General features: G+C 43.5%; 2 protein-coding genes and 1 long non-coding RNA gene across 5 annotated transcripts; 2 read left to right on the top strand and 1 right to left on the bottom strand.

Annotated features, from left to right (window-relative positions):
- Positions 1 to 6,330: 6,330 nt before the first annotated feature.
- On the top strand, positions 6,331 to 13,258 carry LOC127764491 (probable plastidic glucose transporter 2). The gene is made up of 15 exons (XM_052289375.1): positions 6,331 to 6,651; positions 6,877 to 6,963; positions 7,067 to 7,163; positions 7,262 to 7,329; positions 7,405 to 7,537; positions 8,787 to 8,886; positions 8,990 to 9,102; positions 9,189 to 9,282; positions 9,979 to 10,132; positions 10,241 to 10,384; positions 10,481 to 10,554; positions 10,628 to 10,716; positions 11,491 to 11,605; positions 12,366 to 12,550; positions 12,809 to 13,258. Exons 2-14 carry the CDS (start codon positions 6,882 to 6,884, stop codon positions 12,546 to 12,548), a joined length of 1,446 nt encoding a protein of 481 aa, XP_052145335.1. The 5' UTR covers positions 6,331 to 6,651; positions 6,877 to 6,881; the 3' UTR covers positions 12,549 to 12,550; positions 12,809 to 13,258.
- An 86-nt stretch (positions 13,259 to 13,344) lies between these two features.
- On the bottom strand, positions 13,345 to 15,324 carry LOC127764493 (uncharacterized). The gene is made up of 2 exons (XR_008015888.1): positions 13,927 to 15,324; positions 13,345 to 13,825 (listed from the first exon to the last, which is right to left on the bottom strand). It is a non-coding gene; the product is annotated as an uncharacterized LOC127764493 (long non-coding RNA).
- A 233-nt stretch (positions 15,325 to 15,557) lies between these two features.
- LOC127764492 (cytochrome c-type biogenesis CcmH-like mitochondrial protein) lies at positions 15,558 to 19,745 on the top strand. 3 transcript variants are annotated; one of them, XM_052289377.1, is made up of 5 exons: positions 15,558 to 16,633; positions 17,587 to 17,696; positions 18,062 to 18,253; positions 18,412 to 18,543; positions 19,207 to 19,745. In XM_052289377.1, the coding sequence occupies exons 3-5, from the start codon at positions 18,113 to 18,115 to the stop codon at positions 19,390 to 19,392; spliced, it is 459 nt and encodes a 152-aa protein (XP_052145337.1). In that variant the 5' UTR covers positions 15,558 to 16,633; positions 17,587 to 17,696; positions 18,062 to 18,112; the 3' UTR covers positions 19,393 to 19,745. The 3 variants fall into 3 exon arrangements, with proteins under 3 accessions (XP_052145337.1, XP_052145336.1, XP_052145338.1); XM_052289376.1 differs by lacking the exon at positions 17,587 to 17,696 and having other exon boundaries at positions 15,561 to 16,633; XM_052289378.1 differs by lacking the exons at positions 15,558 to 16,633; positions 17,587 to 17,696 and adding an exon at positions 17,728 to 17,854.
- The last annotated feature ends 378 nt before the right edge of the window (positions 19,746 to 20,123 follow it).

The following is a 20,123-nucleotide window of genomic DNA, read 5'->3' on the forward strand; positions in this document are numbered from 1 at the left end:
CGCGGGCGATGGCAAGGTGCGGGGTATGGCGTGGATGACAGCGATGGCGGGGTGCGGGGTGCGGGCGGCGCGGCGACGGCCGGGTGCGGCGGAGACGGCGGAGATGGCCGTCCCTCCCTCCCCCTCTCCCTCCCTCTCCCCGTCGCCCTCTCAATGGCGGCGTCAACGGTGTCGGCTTCGTCCGAGGGTGGATCCGTCGGCGGTGGCGGCCACCGCGGGCGGATCCGGCAGCGGCGCTCCCTCCGCCGCCTCTCTTCTCCCTCCGGCGGTGGTGGAGGCGTCGGCGGCCGCCGATTTTTTTTTGTTTGCAATTTTTTTCCATGGCTATTGCTAACCGAATCGGATCGTGTATGGATGAAAATTAGATGTGACGACCGGAAAAATATGAATATTTATATTAGTTATAGATATATGTGGGCCGTGCCAGCCCAGCCCAGATTGCAATAGCGTCACCATAACAGCTTGGGAAATGTTCTTCGACATCCCTCACCTATGGACCGAGTTTTATTCGCATCCTCAAACCGCAAAACTTAGGGCATGTACAATGGTCTTTATTAGCGATCTCTCTTTATTGTTATGTAAGCATATTTGGTGACGTGGAAGAGAGAAGAAGAAGGAAAGAGAAAGATGGTTGCTACGCATGACAACAGCATAGAGTCGACTCTTCGCATTTATTAGGAAAATTTTTGTTGCATTGAGTCTAATAAAGGAAATATGGCTAGTAAGAAAGTAATTTGGCACATTAATGGTTAGAGACTGTATTGTCTTAACTATCGTAACGTGATAGCCTCTAATTAACATAGAGACCATACCGGTCTCTACCTTTGTACTTTCCCTTAAAAAGGTACAGCTCCCTCAACTTTAAAACTAGATTAATTTGCCTCCCTAAATGGTTTTGCCCTACATGGTGCCTACGTGACATTTAACCTGGTCTTTTACGTTGACCTGTCATGTAAGTGGCACTTAAATGATATTTCAGTCAAAGAAAAAAAGCGAAATTTAAAAAGGTAGGACCCATATATATCTCAAGAGAAAAAAAAAATTCAATGTGTCCACATCCCATCCTCTCTTGTCTTTTAGGTCCTGTTTGGTATAGCTCCAACTCCCTCTATCTTGACAAAGAGAGAGAGAGATAGGCAAACGACGGCGGGGAGGGATGGGGACAGGGCGCTAGCTCTGTCGCGCGTGACACAACTGTTGCTAGGCTGATGTTGCCATCGGCGCTTAGTCGAAGAAGGGTAGGAGGCGTCGGGGTCACAGTCGTTGATGGGCCTAGTGGACGGAGGATCAAGATGGTAGCGTCATCGTCCAGAGGAGGTGGAGGGAGCTTGTTGACCTCCCCGCTCCTCCCTCATCTGCACCCCATCTCTTTCTGCGGTGACCTCCCGTTAGTGTCATTCTTTATCGTCGCTAGCTCCAACTCACCCATCACACCGAGATGGACACTGTTGCCAAGCTTCTTCCCCTCGCGGCCCTGCCTCACGCCTCCCTTTCCCATGGTTGCAAGGCTTAGGGATCGCAGTGCGTAGGCTGAGAAAGCAGGAGGAAGCTGCAGATGAAGAAGCAGCCTAAATCGGTGATGGGAGTCTCGTCACTCGTCTGATTTGGGGCCCTGCTGCCCTCTATCACCACCAGTGGAATGCGGGGACGAGCTTCACACGACAGGGACGAAGCGAAGTGGGATGGGGAAGGGGGAGCTTGACCGCCAGTGATCGTCACGTGCCTCGAATGTCCGTGAACAAGAGGTAGTCGAGGGATAAACAACTGCTGCCACTGTTGGAGCCATCCGACGAAGGCACGGGGATGAACGGAGGGTTGACCACATGTGATGTGACCATGGCTACTACAGATATAACCATTGCTCAGATCATGAATGAACAAGATGATATCAAGATCAAGTCCTCCAAGTGCTGGAATCCGATTCGGCCACTTGCTACACTGCTGACTTCAAATGGCCGCCAAATTTGCATACGAGCTCCGTTTTGGGCCCGTGAATACTTGATATAAAGGTCTCGAAGTCCTCTTTCCAACGGATTCAGCCTCATCGCCAAACTCCGTCTCAATTGGCCGCAATCAAAGAAACAAGGTGTTGCGTCACCTGTCATGGGCCTATGGGCATGTAACTTCGTATGGGACCCTGGCCCAAGTGGGACCCATGTGGGATGCGCCCCAACCAGGTAGATCACGACCCTAGGGTCCCTTTGGTCGTCCTCCCACCATTATAATTAGCTAGGTACACCTTTAGAGTTTCTTAGGTTTTGTTTAGATGAAAGTTTAGCCATTGCTACTTCTTTGCAGCACGCGTGTCGGCTAGACCGTTCATCTGCTTGTATTAGAAACCCCAACTTATCGTGTGTATTCATTCCTATTTGCAATTCAGATTGCTTTTATCTTGTTCTTGCTTGTTTCTTCGATTTGCTTGCAGGAATAAGGTTGATCTACACCAGCAAGATCAACAACCCACGGAGAGGTGTATCGATCGCTAAGGCGCAACACAACAACGTCTAGTACGGTTGTAGTCGGGTCGTCAATGTTTCTCCCAAATCGTAGTTATCATCAACTCACCGAAAGATTGGGCCAACAACAGCCTTGAGTGTCTCAAGTGGAGCTCAGGGTTCATCAAGTGATATCAGAGCTGGGCCCTTGTTAAGGGGGTGGGAATGATGAGGACATCCTCCAATATTACCCTCAAGTGGAGCTCAAGGTTCATCAAGTGGTATCAGAGCTGGGCCCTTGTTAAGATTACCCGCTAGCAAAGACGCAAAAGTCAGGCGACGACCGTGTGAGCTTCTGAATAACCCCACCCTGCTTAGCTTGGGAGGAGGAAGCTACCTTAAAAGGGAGAGCCTGTAATAACCCGCCTCTCCCAGGCCAGGCCCACTTACATCTGGCAGCTTTCATAGGTCATAGACTGCCCTCACAGACCAACACATGTCTTTTCTGCACACTTTGTCCTCACTCGTGTGCACCCGGGAAGAATTTCCTGGTCGGTCACCCATCCCAAATTGCTCCAGGCCAAGCACGCTTAACCCTGGAGTTCTTTGGAGATTGGCTTCCGGAAAAGAAGTTGCAACTTGTTGATATGAGTATTCTATTAATCCTATTAAGCCCTAGGCCAGGACGTTACAGAGCCACCCTTCACTTATTGGACTAGTCTTTTAAGGAGATTGGGCATTTCCTCGAGTGGGTGTGCCTAAGAACTGTTGGGGTCCGGATTACCTTAATTTGTTGGGCCTCGGCTAACCCCACCTGGACCGGATTGTTATCAACATGTGAGTGTCTTTCCAGCCAATCGAGGATGTAGTAGTGGCTAAGGATGGCCGGCGGATAGGCATTAGCAATGAGGCAGCAGAAGCGCGTGCAGGCGAAAGTGACGAGGCGATGAAGCGGAGGAGGACGCACTAGAGGAGGTCATCGATGTCGGTAGGAGTATCTTTTGGCTTCCATGCTTTTTCTCCTTGCTCTTGAGCCGCCGCTGCCGCTCTGCCTTTCTTTTGCCATGGCATGGAACCCTAAGAGCGTTTTGCTTCCTTCTAGGTGAGGATGTGCACAAAGTCGTACCTGAGAAACTGTTGTTGGTTAACACGATTTGGAAACAAATAGAAAACTTGAGAAAAATTTTTTGGTTTAATGACGATTCGGAACGAATATTTCCCATGTCAAGGAGATGGATTCTAATCACTCGGGTGGATGTCCACCCGTTTATTTCATGTCAACTAAATGATTATGAAAAAAATTGAAAAAAATTGAAAAGATAGATCAATATGTAATACATCACTCCACAAACGTGCAAGTCCAAATTCAACTTCTACAAGTTGTAACAAAAACAACAAATTTAACTGCAAACATACGTATAGTAATTTGAGTTTTGTTTGTTATTTTTGTTATAATTTGTAAAAGTCGAATTTTAACTTGCATGTTTGTGGAGTGAAATATTAAATATTGATATATCTTGTTATTTTTTTCAAATTTTTTCATAACTATTTAGATGACATACAACAAATTGATGGACGTCCACCCGAGTGATTAAAATAGTTTCCCCCATGTTAATCCACAATTATGGGCTCCATATGATAGCCCATGATCTCTTTTGTAAGGCCGCACGTTATTTGATTAGCAATGGTCTAGTAGCTGAGACCGCTCGGAAATTACTCTATCCGTTTCATATGGTAAGTTGTTTGACTTTTTATTAGTTAAACTTATTTAAGTTTAATAAGTTTGTAGAAAAATATATAATATTTTTAATATAAAATAAACATATTATTAAAATACATTTAATTTGAATTTGATGAAACTAATTTGATGTAGTACGTATTATTAATTTTTTCTATAAAGTTAACTAACCTAACTAATTTTGAAAAAAGAAAATCAAAATGACTTGTGATACGAAACGGGGGATCAGTAATCATGCTTCTGTCATCAAGTCAATCCCCCCATTCATCATTCGGTCGCGTCCGTGCCGTCAATAGGGGCCCACCACCTCCAATGACAAAATCCAGACCCTTCCCCGACGTCCGCGAAAAAACGTGAGCCGCTCGAAAATCGGAGGAGAAAACGACCGGGCACCAGAACCGGCCGACACTCTAACAGTTGCTGGGAAGTGGGACCCCGATACCGTAGGCCCCTCATGTCTGTAGCACAGAGTAACACTGTCGCGAGGAGGAGCGTGCTGCGTGCGGGATCCGTTCACCGGGGGTGGGCATCTTCTTCTTCGTTGCGGTTACGACCCGCGCCGCGCGCGCCGACCCACCACCACCAAAAGGTCGGGCGTGGTGGCGGTGGACCCGGGGTGTTAGCGAACACGCGTCACGGTGGCCGCAGCGCGCGCACAGCCTAACCTCCACACGTTGCGTACTGGGATTTCTGGTTTGGAGACTTTGCATGGGCGTCCACTATCTTTGTTGTATTTTCGCATTCTGCCTCAAAGGATTAAATTTGGCTGGCTATATTAAACCAGCCCGAACTCAAATCTTTTCCCAACTCAAATCCTTTCCAGGGAATTTTTTTTATATGTATACGAGCTTTTCCTAACTTAAAACTTTTTTAAATTAACTTTTTTCAACACCATGATTCATCGAATGTGTTAACAAAAGATAATTTGGCTAAGAGAAATTGGAATGGTAGTTTGAGATATTGTTTTTATATGAAAAATAAACAATTTTACCATCTTTTCCTGGATTGTCATTTTTCTAGATTTCTTTGGAGATCAATTCAATTCTCATTTGGATTATACACACCACATAGTGTTTCTTATATGTTTGGGAATTGGCTGGTGAGTGTTAATAAAAAAAGTTAAGAAACTTATTCTTGTAGAGGCTTCCGTCATAATGTTGGGCTCTTTGGCATAGTAGAATGATATAATTTTTGATAAAACACCATCAAAATCTTATTTACAGGTACTTTTCAGGGCAATATATTGGTTTCGGGGTTAGACCCAACTATAAAGGCATAATGATGATATCAAGATAATAAATGAAGCATTTTGTAAACTTGAGTCGACGATTATGCACCTTTTTGTCAACTTCAGATGGAGATTCTCAAATAGAATTAAGTAATTAAGGGTTCTTTTATCGTGTGTTGGTGTTTCTTAGTTTATGTTTTTTTTACATTATGTCAGTGTGTGCTGAGTTTGTTCATGTGTGGACTTTGTAATAATTGATTGTAGCTCGTTGAATTCCGGTTATTCCATTACCTAAAAAATGATTCATCCAATGTGCTAAGACTTTTAAATACTATGTTCGATAATACTATGCAAATGGATAATACTACCTCCTTTTTAAAATGGATGATTACTTTGATTTTTCAACACACGTTTGACCATTTGTCTTATATAATATAATACTATCAAGACGTATCACGCACCCCAAATAGAACCTTGGCACAGTTTCAAACAGATCGTTGAGCAAATTGTTATTGCAGGATTATTTACTTGATTCTAAGGATAAATTAAATAGTTTGATAAATAAACTTAACAAATAATATAAAATAAGTGGTTTAAGAGAAGAGAACTTTTTTTTCTCAAAGCATGGAGCAAATAATCCAGTAAAGAAACCAAAAACAAGGTTTGCTGTTTGGTCGAGATTTTTGCGATACGCGGAATGATACATGTTATTAGAGAATTATAAATTGAGTATTATTTATTACAAACCTATAAATATTAATTTTTTTTGTTTCTAAAAACTTTTATATAGATTTCTTCTTTTATAAGCGTGTTTACAGAAAATGAGGAAGTAGCCGCTGGAGTTGCCTGAAAAACCCTGAAAAACCCTATACCCTCAAGGGCTATTGTGCAAAACCCCGTTCTCTTAAATGAAGTGTACCAACAAGCTTTGCTCCAAGCAAAAAAGAACCAACAGAAGCAAAGGTGGCATTCGTTCGTCGCACGAGAGCACCACAGCCTCACGACACGAGCTCATCCCCCGCCATCTCCGCTCCGCTCCTCTCCTCTCCTCTCCGTGCTACGCCACCAAACCCACTCCCCCCGAGATAGAGAGAGAGAGAGAGAGATCCACAGCCTCACAGCATCAAATCACCTCAAATCACCTCCCCTTTCTCCCAGATCCAAGCCGCCGCCACCACCCCCTCGCCGTCGCCGTCGCCGTCGCCCCCGCCGGCCGATCTGATGCCCGCGCACGCGGCGGTGGTGGTCAGGTAACTTTGTAGGCCGCCTCCTCCTCGATTTTTTGATTTTTTTTTCTTCTCATGTGCTAACCACGCCACGCCACCACCGCTATTAATACATCCCCGAGGCGAGTGTCGAGGCATTTACCACCAGATCGATCTCGCCTTCCGCTTTCCCAAATCCCTAGACTGACCTCCTCCTGCTGCTGCTTGCGTTGCGTTGCGTTGCGTTGCGTTGTCTCTTTCTCCGATCAGCGCCGATGCGGTGGAAGCTTAAGTCGTCGGCGTACAAGCGCGTGCCGTCCAGGGACGCCGCCATGGATCTCGACGTCGAGACGCCAGGTCCGTGCACGGTTTTTTCTCTTTTTTTTTTCCCTGCGATTTTTTTTTGGGTGGTGAGATTTTGAGGTTTTTTTCTTTCTGTGCTCGGTGGCGGTTTCTGCAGCGAAAATGGCGGACGGCGGGGCCCCGTCGTGGCGCATGTCGCTGCCGCACGTGTGCGTCGCCACGCTCACCTCCTTCCTCTTCGGCTACCACTCCGGGTGCGTGCCATCCATTTTCTCATTTCTTCTTCTGGTTGTGGTTGTTTTCCCAACTCACGGTGTGGAGCGCGTGCGTGTGATTGGTTGGTTTGGTGCAGGGTCGTGAACGAGCCGCTCGAGAGCATCTCCACCGACCTCGGCTTCGCCGGGAACACCCTCGCCGAAGGTAAGTAAGCAGCCACGATTCGGGTGAAATTTGATGTTATTGGGCATGGGAGCAATTGGGTGTCCTGTGTTTCAGGCCTTGTGGTGAGCATCTGCCTGGGTGGTGCGTTTGTTGGGTGCCTGTTCAGTGGATCCATCGCTGACGGAATCGGCAGGCGTCGCGCGTTTCAGCTCAGTGCGCTGCCCATGATCATCGGCGCTGCCGTAAGGTAATTCGTGGTGTCACACTTCTGTTGACGGCTACTTCCTCTCAATCCTTAGTCCATGCGTGGTAATTTGTGGTGTCACACTTCTGTTGATGGCTACTTCCTCTGAATCCTTAGTCCATGTGTGGTAATCCATGGCATCACACTTCTGTTGATGGTCACTTCCACTAAATCCTAGTCCATGTGCAGTTTGGTCAGTTTGGAATGTATTTAATTGCCACTTGCTAGCATTTCTTATTTTCTAGCTGGAGTTGTTGGTTTCTTGGTGTTAAACAAATAAGGTCAGTGGCCACTGGTAGCCTGGTTTCTTGTTGGTATTGTATACTTTATTTGGAAAGTTGAATGTTGGGAACAACAAACTTACTCTTTCTTATGTATCATATTGATATATTGGTGGTGTGACAAGTAGTAGCTTGATGGATTCGTCCTTCCATGGGATTTTGAATCTCCGAGTTATGTAGGAGATGAATAAAATGTGTGGTCCTCTTAACACAGTGCTGAGAGTAGTATATTGAGAATACTAGGTTTGCCATCCCGCCATTAGGTAAATTTATATGGTTTCTTCGACTGACTGTGGAGCTAGTGTAACTTCACATGCAAACATGAAGGCAATCGAACTTTACGATAAATTGACTTTCACTAGCCACAATAGACTGAAGAGTACTGAAAATTAATTACACGCATCTTCTAGAAAACCATGGCTCAATAGTAAATATTCTTTTCTTAATTGCGCTCATGATGTACTTAGATTGATTATCCTTAAAAAGGGAAAAGTTCTAGCCTTTCAATAATTCAACACTCTTATTAATTGATAGCTAGTGTACGTTTTGGATATAGCATACCAAGTCACTTATGGGTGTTAAGTCTTGGTTTATTTATTGGTGCTGTAGAGTTGCTGATAAGTTGAATAATAACAACATAAACCATATGTGCTCTGATTACCTTGAGGTGCTTTTACATTGCCATTGCTACATGGCATCCACAAACTAAAGTTCACTTAAGTGCATTGAATGATAATATTTAAGATGCTAACCTTTTTTTGAATCTTTAGCACTTTTATCTTCTGCATGTTATTTAATAGGATCCGTTTTGGTAGTTGCACCAAGACTGTTATTTCCGAAAATGCAATTGTGTAATACTTACATCTATGAGCACCTAATACTTGAGAGCTGCCGGAAGGAACTATGCCTGAACTTCGTTATTCCTATGATTCTGTTTCATTGAACCTTCCTGAAGAAGAAACATTTTGCAGCGCTCTCACCAATAGTCTGGAGGGTATGCTTCTTGGAAGATTTTTGGTTGGAACAGGGATGGGATTAGGTCCACCAGTAGCTTCACTGTACATAACAGAGGTATGTAATTGGTGTTATGCACCTATGCCTCAATCTCTGATTGTCTGTATCAAATATTAATCTTATTCATTTGTACCTTTTTCTTATAATCCCTTGGATCCAGGTTTCTCCTCCTTCAGTGAGGGGCACATATGGGAGCTTTGTTCAGATTGCAACCTGCCTTGGAATCGTAGTATCTCTCCTAATTGGTACACCTGTGAAGGATATTGATAGATGGTTAGATGCTTTCTTCTGTAGCTCTCTACATGTTTTGTGTAGTTAGTAAATCTGATGCATCTAACTTTATCCTTTGCTATTAACAGGTGGAGGGTGTGTTTCTGGGTTGCAGCTGTTCCAGCAACTTTACAAGCTCTTGGAATGGAGTTCTGTGTTGAGAGCCCCCAGTGGCTGTATAAGGTGTGTTTATCTTGGGGGAAGCTGCTTATTTTCTATCTATGATCTACCAACTTAAATCACCCTTCAGGTGTCTGATTCTCTATAATTGTGCTTCGGCAAGTTTGATCTTAAGTGCCTTTGCTAGTCGTAAAATGAGATACTCATATTTGAGGACCATCTTGGAGTCACTTTGTCGGAAACGACATTTGATCTCTTAAACTATATGCAAATACCACATGCTGATTTTTCCATGAATGTTTGAAGGTCACTGTCGTATTAAATCAAACAATTAATCTGTTGGTTAGAACTTGCAATCTACCATCATCCTGAGGTTTTTTGTGCTTACAATTAATAATGGGTCGACACAAACTTATTGCCTATTGTTACTTAGATGGTAACACGAATGATATCTATAGAAGAGTAGTCCATTGGCACATATTGGTATTTGCTTCAGAAAGCACACATTAGATTTTCGGATAAATATCGTTGATCTTTAGTTTCCTCAATATTGTGCCTGTTTTCTGATTGTGCACCATGCAAATACAGCTCTGATATGAGCAAAACATTTTATTAGTTTTTTTTCTGAGAAAACCAATTCTCAACACAGACTTATACAACTCCCATACTTCTTTATATTGGCAATTTGTATTGACATATTTATATTTAACTTGTAGCACATACATTGAAAATTATTGACGAGTCTTATCTTTTATTCAGTGTGGAAGAACGACTGAAGCAGAGATACAATTTGAAAAACTTCTAGGTCCTCTTCATGTTAAGTCTGCTATGGCAGAACTCTCCCGATCTGAAAGAGGCGATGATGGAGAAAATGTGAAGTATTCGGAATTGTTTTATGGTCGCAACTTTAATGGTACAAGCTGTTATGTGTTTTCCATTCTGTTGTGTATTTGCGCTAAACTATAACCTTATTTATGTTTGGCCTTGAAGTTTGTTCATTACAAGTCCCTTTTTGCTACAGTTGTTTTTATTGGCACAACGCTCTTTGCTTTACAACAGTTATCCGGCATAAATTCTGTGTTCTATTTCTCATCAACTGTGTTCAGAAGTGTGGGTGTGCCCCCTAACCTTGCGAACATATGCATGGGGATAGCAAATTTATCAGGTGGGCTCATTGGAGCATCTTCTCTTTTTTTCTGTTGTTCTACTGTTCTGTTATATTGATGGTTGATGGATTTTGTTTTGATGTGTTTGCTTCCAGGCTCAATTGTAGCTATGCTTCTAATGGACAAACTAGGAAGGAAAGTACTTCTTTCAGGGAGTTTCCTTGGCATGGTAAGCTATCACTGTGATTGGAACTTGGAAGATAATGTTGAACATTACTCACTGCACATCTTTACTGCTATAGGCCTTTGCAATGGGACTTCAGGCTGTTGGAGCAAATCGTCACCACCTTGGTTCTGCAAGCGTATATCTTTCAGTTGGTGGCATGCTATTGTAAGTTTTAGAATTTTATGTCTTCCGTTACCTTGATTCTACTATCTTTCAAGTTATCTGAATTTAGTTATTAATGTCTAGGAGGCTAAACTAAATAGCTGTGACTACTAGTTGAATACCTTAAGCAGGAGGTTTTATGCTCCTATTGGTTAAGCCAATTTATGCTACATTTTTGTGCCAAATGTGCCAATATCAGGCTTAAAAATATGCAAAATTCTCTACTTATTGTATCTACAAATAGGATTTTTTTTTATGGTGCTCTAAATTTGTTCAGACCATCCATTGCACATCAACCCAAAGGATATCATTTCTCTTATACCTCATTAGAGGTAATAGATTATAAGAAGGATGGAAACAAATTATTCAACCTGATACAAAACATTGTTGCGTATAAATTCTTCCAAGAACTTGTTCAGGCAACCTTTTGGTTGCATATGGTGGAACAATTCTGTGTCAATATATCGATCTGACATGTAAATGGCACTGGGGATACCAGTTGCATACATGATATTGTTCTGCTTTGCAGTTGTTTCATTTTGATTCCCCTGACTTCACCCTCAGCGTTGTTGTGCATCCTTAGTTATTCTTTATATGAACAATAGGGCTTTCCATTTGGTTTAATTTGTAACTAGTTAAATTATGAGACAGTTTACCTTTATGCTGCTCTTAGCAGAACTCTTTAATTGTTCCTGACAATTATACTTTACTGGCTCATTAAGTACAAATGTTATGGTAAGTCTACCAGTTTCTTATAGTTGAGTGCTTCTTTTTCAGGTTTGTCTTGACATTTTCGTTAGGAGCAGGTCCAGTGCCAGGACTTCTTTTGCCTGAGATTTTCCCAAACAAAATACGGGCCAAGGCTATGGCTCTGTGCATGTCCGTGCATTGGGTAAGGAGTTATGTTTCCATCACAAAAAAAAAAAAAAAAGACACTGCATGTCTGTGCATTGGATAGGAGTTCATTTTTCATCCTCAAAAAATAGACACTGCATGTCAAAATGCTGGCAGTTAGATCAAACAGCGAAACTCAACGTGGAAATTTCGTTGCTGACTTTCACTTTTTGGTTTAATATGTTAATATTTGGTATTATGTGTCTATGCATGTTTCCTGTTCCATTAGGATGTTTAAAAATATGTTACTGCTAGTATGTAACCGTAGCTGTTCACATTGTTCAATGATAAAAGGAGCCTAGTGCTAAATACCTGGTGAAGAATTTGAGCTGTTGTTTAGTCAGGCTGAGCTAGAACAGGTATATTAGATCAATTCAAAATATTCAAGCTGCTAAGTCCTCAATAGCATTTCCACACTGTTTTACCAACCCTGGTTATGGTAATGAAGATCAGAATTTCAGAAGTATATTTGACTCTGTAAGCTGCAGCTTTCTCTGTGTAACAAAATCGTTTCCCCCAATCGCCATAAGATAAAAGGTACTGTATGCTGTTAGTAATAAATGAATAATGGGGCCAGATTTTTAAATTAGATAATAAAAAACTTAGACATTTCGATATGGTTGATTATGTAATGGTAAATGATCAGTGTAGGGTTGCAACAATAATTTGGTAGGGCGCACTATTTACTTGCCATGGTTCATTGTAGTTTTACCATGATTCGTATCGACGTCTTGACATGCTATGCTTAAATGCTGCAGGTGGTAAATTTTTTTGTCAGTTTGTTGTTCTTGCGGCTTCTGGAGCAACTTGGTCCACAAGTTCTGTACACAATGTTTTCCTCAGCTTGTGTGGTAGCAGCAATATTTGTGCGGCGCCATGTGGTTGAAACAAAGGGAAAGACTTTGCAAGAGATAGAAGTTTCGCTTCTACAAACACAATAAAGGTGCTAATCTTATTCTGAATCTGACAACACAATTTGGATCTGTTAATCTGTCTTATCTAATCTTGTCTTTAACGTGGCAATTTTTTATTTAAAGGTGGTTTGTGAGTTGCAATGCACATTTGAAACTCACAAGATGAACTGCCTGGATTTTTAGTTGATATTTCATATGGCCATGTGGATAGCAAGCTTGGTTTTGAAACTTGATGATTTACCATGTGGTATTCAGGATTAACAAGCAGCAATACTCTTTCATTGCAGATTTCATCAGCGAGTTCGAGGCAACAACAACCTACATGATTAGCATCTGACACTATACTTGTTGCTGAATACCTGCTGGGAAAGTCTACCGTGAAAGTTGATCACTGAACCAAGCCAACATACCACGGACAGGCAGCGCCCTACACTGGACCAGGGAAGTACCCAGACATGCACCTGTGACCAGTAAGGGCGACCTAGCTCGTGCATAAACCATCCATGTAGTGAGGTTGCATCTGTATAGTTGGTCTTCTGCTAGATGTATCTGGTAATCTGTGTTGTCTTCATCATTTGTCATTTGTACACTGTCAGTATGGAGAAAAAAAGACGGGAAGTATGGTTACTGATGGCCATAGTTTGAACCGTGGATACGTTTTTTTTACTGTTTAAAGAGGAATAACAGCACTGGCTCTGCCAGCTACATGAAAATAAAGTGCGTTCTGCCTGAGCTAATTTATTTTGCATGTCTTAAAGAGAATTTCTGTTCAGAAGAGGTTGGTTCTTTTTCTGTAGCTTCTGAAATTCAACCGTATCCGTACTTTTATTGTGTTAATCCCTTGGGGCATCCACAATATGAAAAGAGGGAGTCTTAAGCCCCCTAAGCAGTCCATATACATGTGGGAGTGATCCCTATAGGTTCTTTTGGATGAGCTACCCTTATAGCTAATACCTAGTCATAAGGATTAAAAAAACCATTGCTTACACCTAGTCATAAGTTTTAAAAAAACTATTGGTCATCTCTCCTCTGGAACACTTTTCTTTTTGTTGCTTGCCGCCATGGAAAAGGAGGTCACCTGCGAGCCGTTGCACTCAGGCTGTGGCTGTCGCTGCCGCGACCTCCTCCCGTGAGCTGCCGCGACCAGGCCACCGTCGTCGTTGCTGCAGCCTCCTGGAATTAGTGCTAGTAACTTGAACACCACTGGAATTACTCTTACCTGGAACCGTTAATTCCTTCTGTTACCACATTATTGCCAGGAAGAGGATTGATAACATTTTCTGTTTCCTGATGGGAATTGATAACTGTCGTAGCAGTGAGATGGGTAAGACAAGCATGCTAGTTCAAGCCAGAACTTTTGCACTTAAATTATTTGTCACTGAGCAATGAAGAAATGTGTGCTCACCACTACTGAATGATCTAGAATGCCAGATTTAGATTAGCTTCATTTTCTATCAGGATGTGGACAGCAGTTCCAGTTGAATTTATGCCCAAATTTCTCGTACTCCTGGCAGCGATAGATCACCAAAACGACAGATTTGCGATAGATCACCAAAACGACAGATTTTGGGGTATCAGATTGTAGCCAAAATAAAACCCACGATAATTTTGCAGTAATCCTAATCCCTTCCATCTTACCCTTCTTTCTTCTATCCCACCATGACACCATCCATAATTGTAGGTGCTAGTTTTAGCCATAGGCCCTATTTGATTCAGCTTAGGATTATTATAATCTAGATTATTAGTAGTAAGTTAAAACAAACATATAGTTTATTATGATAGATTATTACAATCTATAAGCCAGATTACTATAATCTAGTAATCCACTCTAAAGGTGCTTTTTTAGATTATTGGGTGGCTAACAACTAATAAACCACTAATAATCCAGAGAAACAAACATCTAACAACTTATTCTACGTCGGTTTATTATAATTCAGCTTATATTGATCTGGCTCAATAATCTAAATTGCATCTTAGGGCCTGTTTGGGGAGTTTAAAATTCTGAGAAGCAGCTGATTGGTGGCCAGCTTCCAAAAATCTAGAAAAGCTGGGTTTCCTAGCTTCTAGCTTCTAGTTCATTTTTTAGATTCTATACCTACAGCTTCTTAGAATCTGAACCAAAAGCTGGACTGTTTGAGAGAGCTTTTGATTCTGGGAGAAGCTCCCCCAAATAGGCCCTTAAGCCAAAACAAACGTGGCCTTAGACTTGTAACTTAGCTTTCCTTTCCTTTCCGGGGGGAAAAGTACACCGAAGGTCCCTCAACTTGTTATCGAGTTACAAAATCGTCCCTCAACCACAAAACCAGATACCGGGAGCCCCTCAACTAACAAAACCGTTCACTTGAGGTCCTTCGGTGGTTTTGACTCTGGTTTTATCCTACGTGGCGGCGAGTTAGCGTGGGACCCATGTGGGTCCCGCATGTCAGCGTGGCCACGTCAACACCTCTCTTTCCTCTCTTCTATCCCTTCTCTCTCTCACTTCTCTGGCCGGTGCCCGGTGGTGGGCGTCAGGGGAGCAAGCGAATCGGCGGCGTTGTCGGGGGAGCGCAGTGGCGGAGCGGCGGCGTCAGTGAGCGATCCTCGCGCTCCCCGTCGCGATGGTGACGCGCTCTTCTTCGCGCGCGTGACGGGCTGATGGCGGCCTCAACGACGGCGTTGTCCTCCCAGCAGAGGAGGTGGACGTGGAGGTCGGTGGCGGCGAAGAAGAGCTCGAGCTGGGGGCTCTCAAGCTCCGCGGCGGCGGAGGCGCCGGTGGACAGCGTGGAGAGCGCGGAGGCGGCGTCCCATCTACGGCGAGCGCGGAGGTGAGCTGCGTCTGGAAATTGCAGGTCCAGAGGAGGGCCGGGCCACGGGCGAGGAGGCCCGACGTGGAGGCGGAGGCGAGGAGCCCCAGCCCGAGGGAGTGGGCGAGGAGAGCCAGCGGCGCTCGCCACGGAGGCTCTCCTGCGCGATGCGGCCGGTGAGCACGTCGACCCGCCGCCGCCCTTCCTGACGGCAGGCACGACAGGAGCCCGCCGCCGCCCTTCCGACTCCGCGGTGTTGGTTTTGCGGTGCGGTGCGTGTTGGTCGCGGGCTTTATATAGGGGCGTGTTTGGTTGGCTCACCTCCGGGCTGAACTTGGCGAGTGCGTTCATGGCAGCGGCTCCCCCGCCGGCCGCCGCCCACGAGGCCCACGAGGCGGCGGCGGGGGAGGGGCGGCGCGTGGTGGCGCCGGGATCGGGATCGACCTCCGCGCCACGCTGCGGTCGGGGGGCAACCTCCTCTTCGAGCTCTTTGTGGCGGCCGTCCTCGCCTTCACCCTCCTCATCGTGGTCCACAGCCCCAACGACCCGCTGCTCCAACTCCTCTGATGCCGCCGTTGCGGAGGTTACCGACGGTGGCGGCGGTCGCCGGGAACGGGATGGTAGCGGTGCCCTCGTCAACGATGACGTCGACGCTCTCGGTGACTCGGCCTAACACCACGCGCTGAGAAAAGTTAGAGAGAGAGAGGAGGAAGGGAGAGGAGGGGGAAAGAGAGAGTGTGATACGTGGCATCCTGACAGGTGAGGCTCACGTTGACTCAGCCGCCACATCGGACAAAACCGGAGTCAAAACCACTTAAGATCTGAAGTAAACGGTTTTGTTAGCTGAGGGGCACCTGGTATCTGGTTCTGTGGTTGGGGGATGATTTTGTAACTCGATGACAAGTTGAGGGACCTTCGGTGTACTTTTTCCTTCCAGGGGCGGTTCCAATGGAATTTGGCCCACGAAGACCCCCACCGGGGCGGCCCAACAAAAAAAAAACCCCAGTTGAGGGGTTAGGTTAGGGACGCAGGAAGGCAGGAAAGAGAGGCGCACGCGTCGCGCCGTCGTCTCCCCGCTCCTGTCGTCCGGCGCCGGCGGCCATCGACGCAGCAGAGGCCGCAGCCATCGACCGCCCGGGGCCGCCATTCTCCCCGCCCCGCGTCGGGTCCCCTCGGCTCCTCGCCCTCCCTGCTCTCCTCCTCTCGGCCCTCGCCATCTCCCTCTTCGGCTCTCCGTGACGACCGAGACCGGCGAGCCCCCCCCTGGCTTGGCTGGCTCTCCCCCTTTCAGCCTTTCCAGCTCTCCTTCTGCCCGTGCAAAGTGCAAAGGTGAGTTGTACTCATTTCTTGCTCACCTTGAGTAGTCTTTAGTCTTTATTTTCAATAGATCGGTGAATGGAAAACTTAAAATTGATTCCTGCTGCCCGGCCTTTTGTCATTGTTAGATTCATTTATTTATATAGTGTAATTCTAGAATGCAAGTTCATCTGTCTAATTACTACTTTAAAGTCATATGCTGATATACTTTAGATTAGAGAAAACTGAAACTTATTATTTTTTTTTTTGGCAACGACTCAGTGAGTAGTCAATACAGTAGTGCTAGTGGAAAATTGTTGTTTGTCTCGTTAATTTGTGGTGTAAATTGCAGTGAGACATTGTAATGAATTTCATGTCTATGAAGACCCGGAGAGTAGAAAAGTAGTGTAACATTGTGATAATTTGGAGTATCAAGTAGGACCACCCAATGAATCGTTCCTAGAGCCACCACTGGGTATATGTGATTCCAAAATCATTAAATATTTATTTTAAGAGTTCAATTTATTCAAAGCCACAATTTGCTGTGTAGCTAGGTACTTTAACTGTTTTGCAGTCAGTGTTCAGTTCATAACCACATTTCTACTGCAACAATCTTTCTTGTTATTTGCTGTATGACACATATATCGCAGTCACAATTTTTTTGTTCACAAGTATAACAGAGAGATGAACGCTTGGCCTTTCTTGTTCAACTTTTTTCACTCTCCTTTAATGCACTCGGCAGTGCTCCTGCCCTTCCTTTTTCTTAGAGAAAGAAATAAAGGCTTGGTTGTTTGTGAAAACCTTAGTAAGCTCAACCTGCCAATGCGGATGAGTTGTAGATTTCTCATTGTTGTATATCATAGGCACAAAGTTTAGGTTTGGCCCATGTTGCCCATGTCTCATGTATATATTTACCATATTGCTTAATGCTATGAAATGAGATGCATTGTTCTGATAATTTTTTCTCCATTTTCTCCACCTCTTAGCTCACCTGGCAATAAATGCACAAGCATCTTGCTAGCTTCCCACTCTGTACACCTTTACTTGGAATCTGATGTACTTAGCATCTATTGAAAGGTCACGAGAGAGATACCAGGTCAGGGTTTATCTTAAAAGACTGATACTTAATACATGTAGCAGTGCTGCCAGTATTAATTGTCCATGCTCTTAACTTAAAGATGTGAATATCCAATGGAGTACAGGGCTTTGTTCCACCTGATTCAAGGCTTTGTTCAAGCTTGGAAGAGTAAATGAGCTGAGTAAAACAACATTGTGTAGCTTACTTAGCCTGAATTTCTTTTACTCTGGTCTGGCAGACCAGATTGGTCATGCAAAGACCACAAATTGGGCCTTTCAAAATAGTAAATAATGATAATTATTGCTTGTCATCGACTCATATTGCTGTACAGCTTTGTTCTTTAGACCAATTACTAAGTGATAACTTTCATTTTCTTTCTTCAGGTTCTTATATACAGCTAATTGGCTATCATACGGAGCACATTGTCTTTTGTCATGGCCACTGAAGAGGATGTGAAGCAACGACAAATTATTGAAAGCCGTGCAAGAAATATTAGCCACAATGTCCGATGCACCGAGTGCGGCAGCCAGTCCATTGAAGATTCACAAGCTGACATTGCAATTCTGCTTAGGAAGGTACAGGTTCCTTCTGTACTATGTAACTCTGTATGCCTTTGGTTCCTGACCTTGTTTCGTTTGAAAAACTTTTGGTAGTGAAATATTATTGCAATTCATTCTTAGGTCAATGGAACTTGATTGTCTGTCGTTAAGAATTTCTTTGTGGCTTTTTGCAGCTAATTCGTGATGAAATCAAATCTGGAAAGAGTGATAAGGAGATATACAAAAAACTACAAGCTGACTATGGAGAAACAATTCTATATACCCCTAAATTTGATCTTCAAACTGCTGCCATATGGTTATCACCGGTAAGCCTTAATTAGAATTTCAGTATTCTGCATGTGCTGTATAGTGCGTTGTGATTTCAATATGAGTTTATGTTTAATTTATTCTCCTGTAACTTACTTTCTTTAAATAAAAGCGGCTTTAGTTGAATGCAATAACATATGCACTTGTTTGGCATATGATCCGTTTTCTTATGAATTGCTTGTTAGTCATGATGGACCTAAGCATTTTTCATCATTGCAACTCTTTCAGCAAGATGTTTTAGCTTGAGTAGAAACTTTACTGCTGAAGCTTCCCTTTTAAAATGTTTACATATTTGGTGATACTCAGCTATGGAAACACAATATTTTAATTTACAAACAAAATAATCCATCATTTCTTATTCCAATGATATCCTGTTTTATCTCAAGTTAATCTCTCTACGTCGATAGCAAGATTTACTAAAAGCATCGTCTTCTTTTTCTTGCTAATAAAAATATCCTTTTATTCTTGAGAACTTGATAGAATGAATCAAATGACTCCAGTAATTAATGAATCAAATGACTCCAGTAATTATTCACCTCATTCTGCTATCTGTTGAATTTGATCTTGATATGTTCTCTAACAACACAAACAAAGCTTTTCCTTCATCAACTGGGATTTTAGAGGAAGCTGTTCAACACCTGATCTAGTAAAATTCTGAGCAGGTGATCGTGGGTGGCGTAGCAGCTGGTGTCTGGGCTTACCAAAAGCACAGGCAGAGGACTAACGTTCACATCATGGCTCTGAATCTTGTCCGGGGGGTTCCACTGACACCAAGGGAGAAGGAGACCATGCTTGACGTACTTACACCACCACCTCCTGCCAACAAGTGGTGGTGGCCAGGCAAATGATTTTTCATGTGCTTAATGAACACGAAGAACTCTCCTGTCCTATTTACTGGTGGCTTCACAAACTTGATAAGGAATTCAGGATTGCTAATTTTAGGGCACATTCTTTCTGAATGTCACACTTATCAACCTAAGATCGCGTATTTTGTACTGTTGTATAGGCAGCTTCTGTCAGTATGGTAAACAACAGTGTGCTACTCAGAACTCTGTACTGCATTCAGCAGTGTTTCTGACTGAACTCTGTTTTGTCTTTCATCAGAAGCTCATGTCTGCTGATAAGCTGACAATAAGAAAACCCCGTTATGTAAGAACAAACCCAACTTGTCTGAAAATAATACTCATCCCGTGTAATAATATAGGGGGGGTTTGGACAGGGCTAAAAAGTTGTAGTCCCTGCCACATCGGATGATTAGACACTAATTAGAAGTATTAAACATGGATTAATGACAACCTATTCCATAACTCTGGACTTATTCGCGAGACGGATCTATGGAGCCTAATTAATCCATGATTAGCCTATGTGATGCTACAGTAAACATGTGCTAATTATGTATTAATTAGGCTTAAAAAATTTGTCTCGCAGATTAGCTCTCATTTATGCAATTAGTTTTGTAAATAGTCTAATACTTTAAATTAGTGTCCAAACATCTGATGTGACAGGGACTAAGTTTAGCAACCAGGTTAAGATGAAACATTTAATATCGTAATGTCACATCCTGTCATAGATTGCTATA

Source organism: Oryza glaberrima, chromosome 2, assembly GCF_000147395.1.
Source record: "Oryza glaberrima chromosome 2, OglaRS2, whole genome shotgun sequence".
NCBI lineage: Eukaryota > Viridiplantae > Streptophyta > Magnoliopsida > Poales > Poaceae > Oryza > Oryza glaberrima.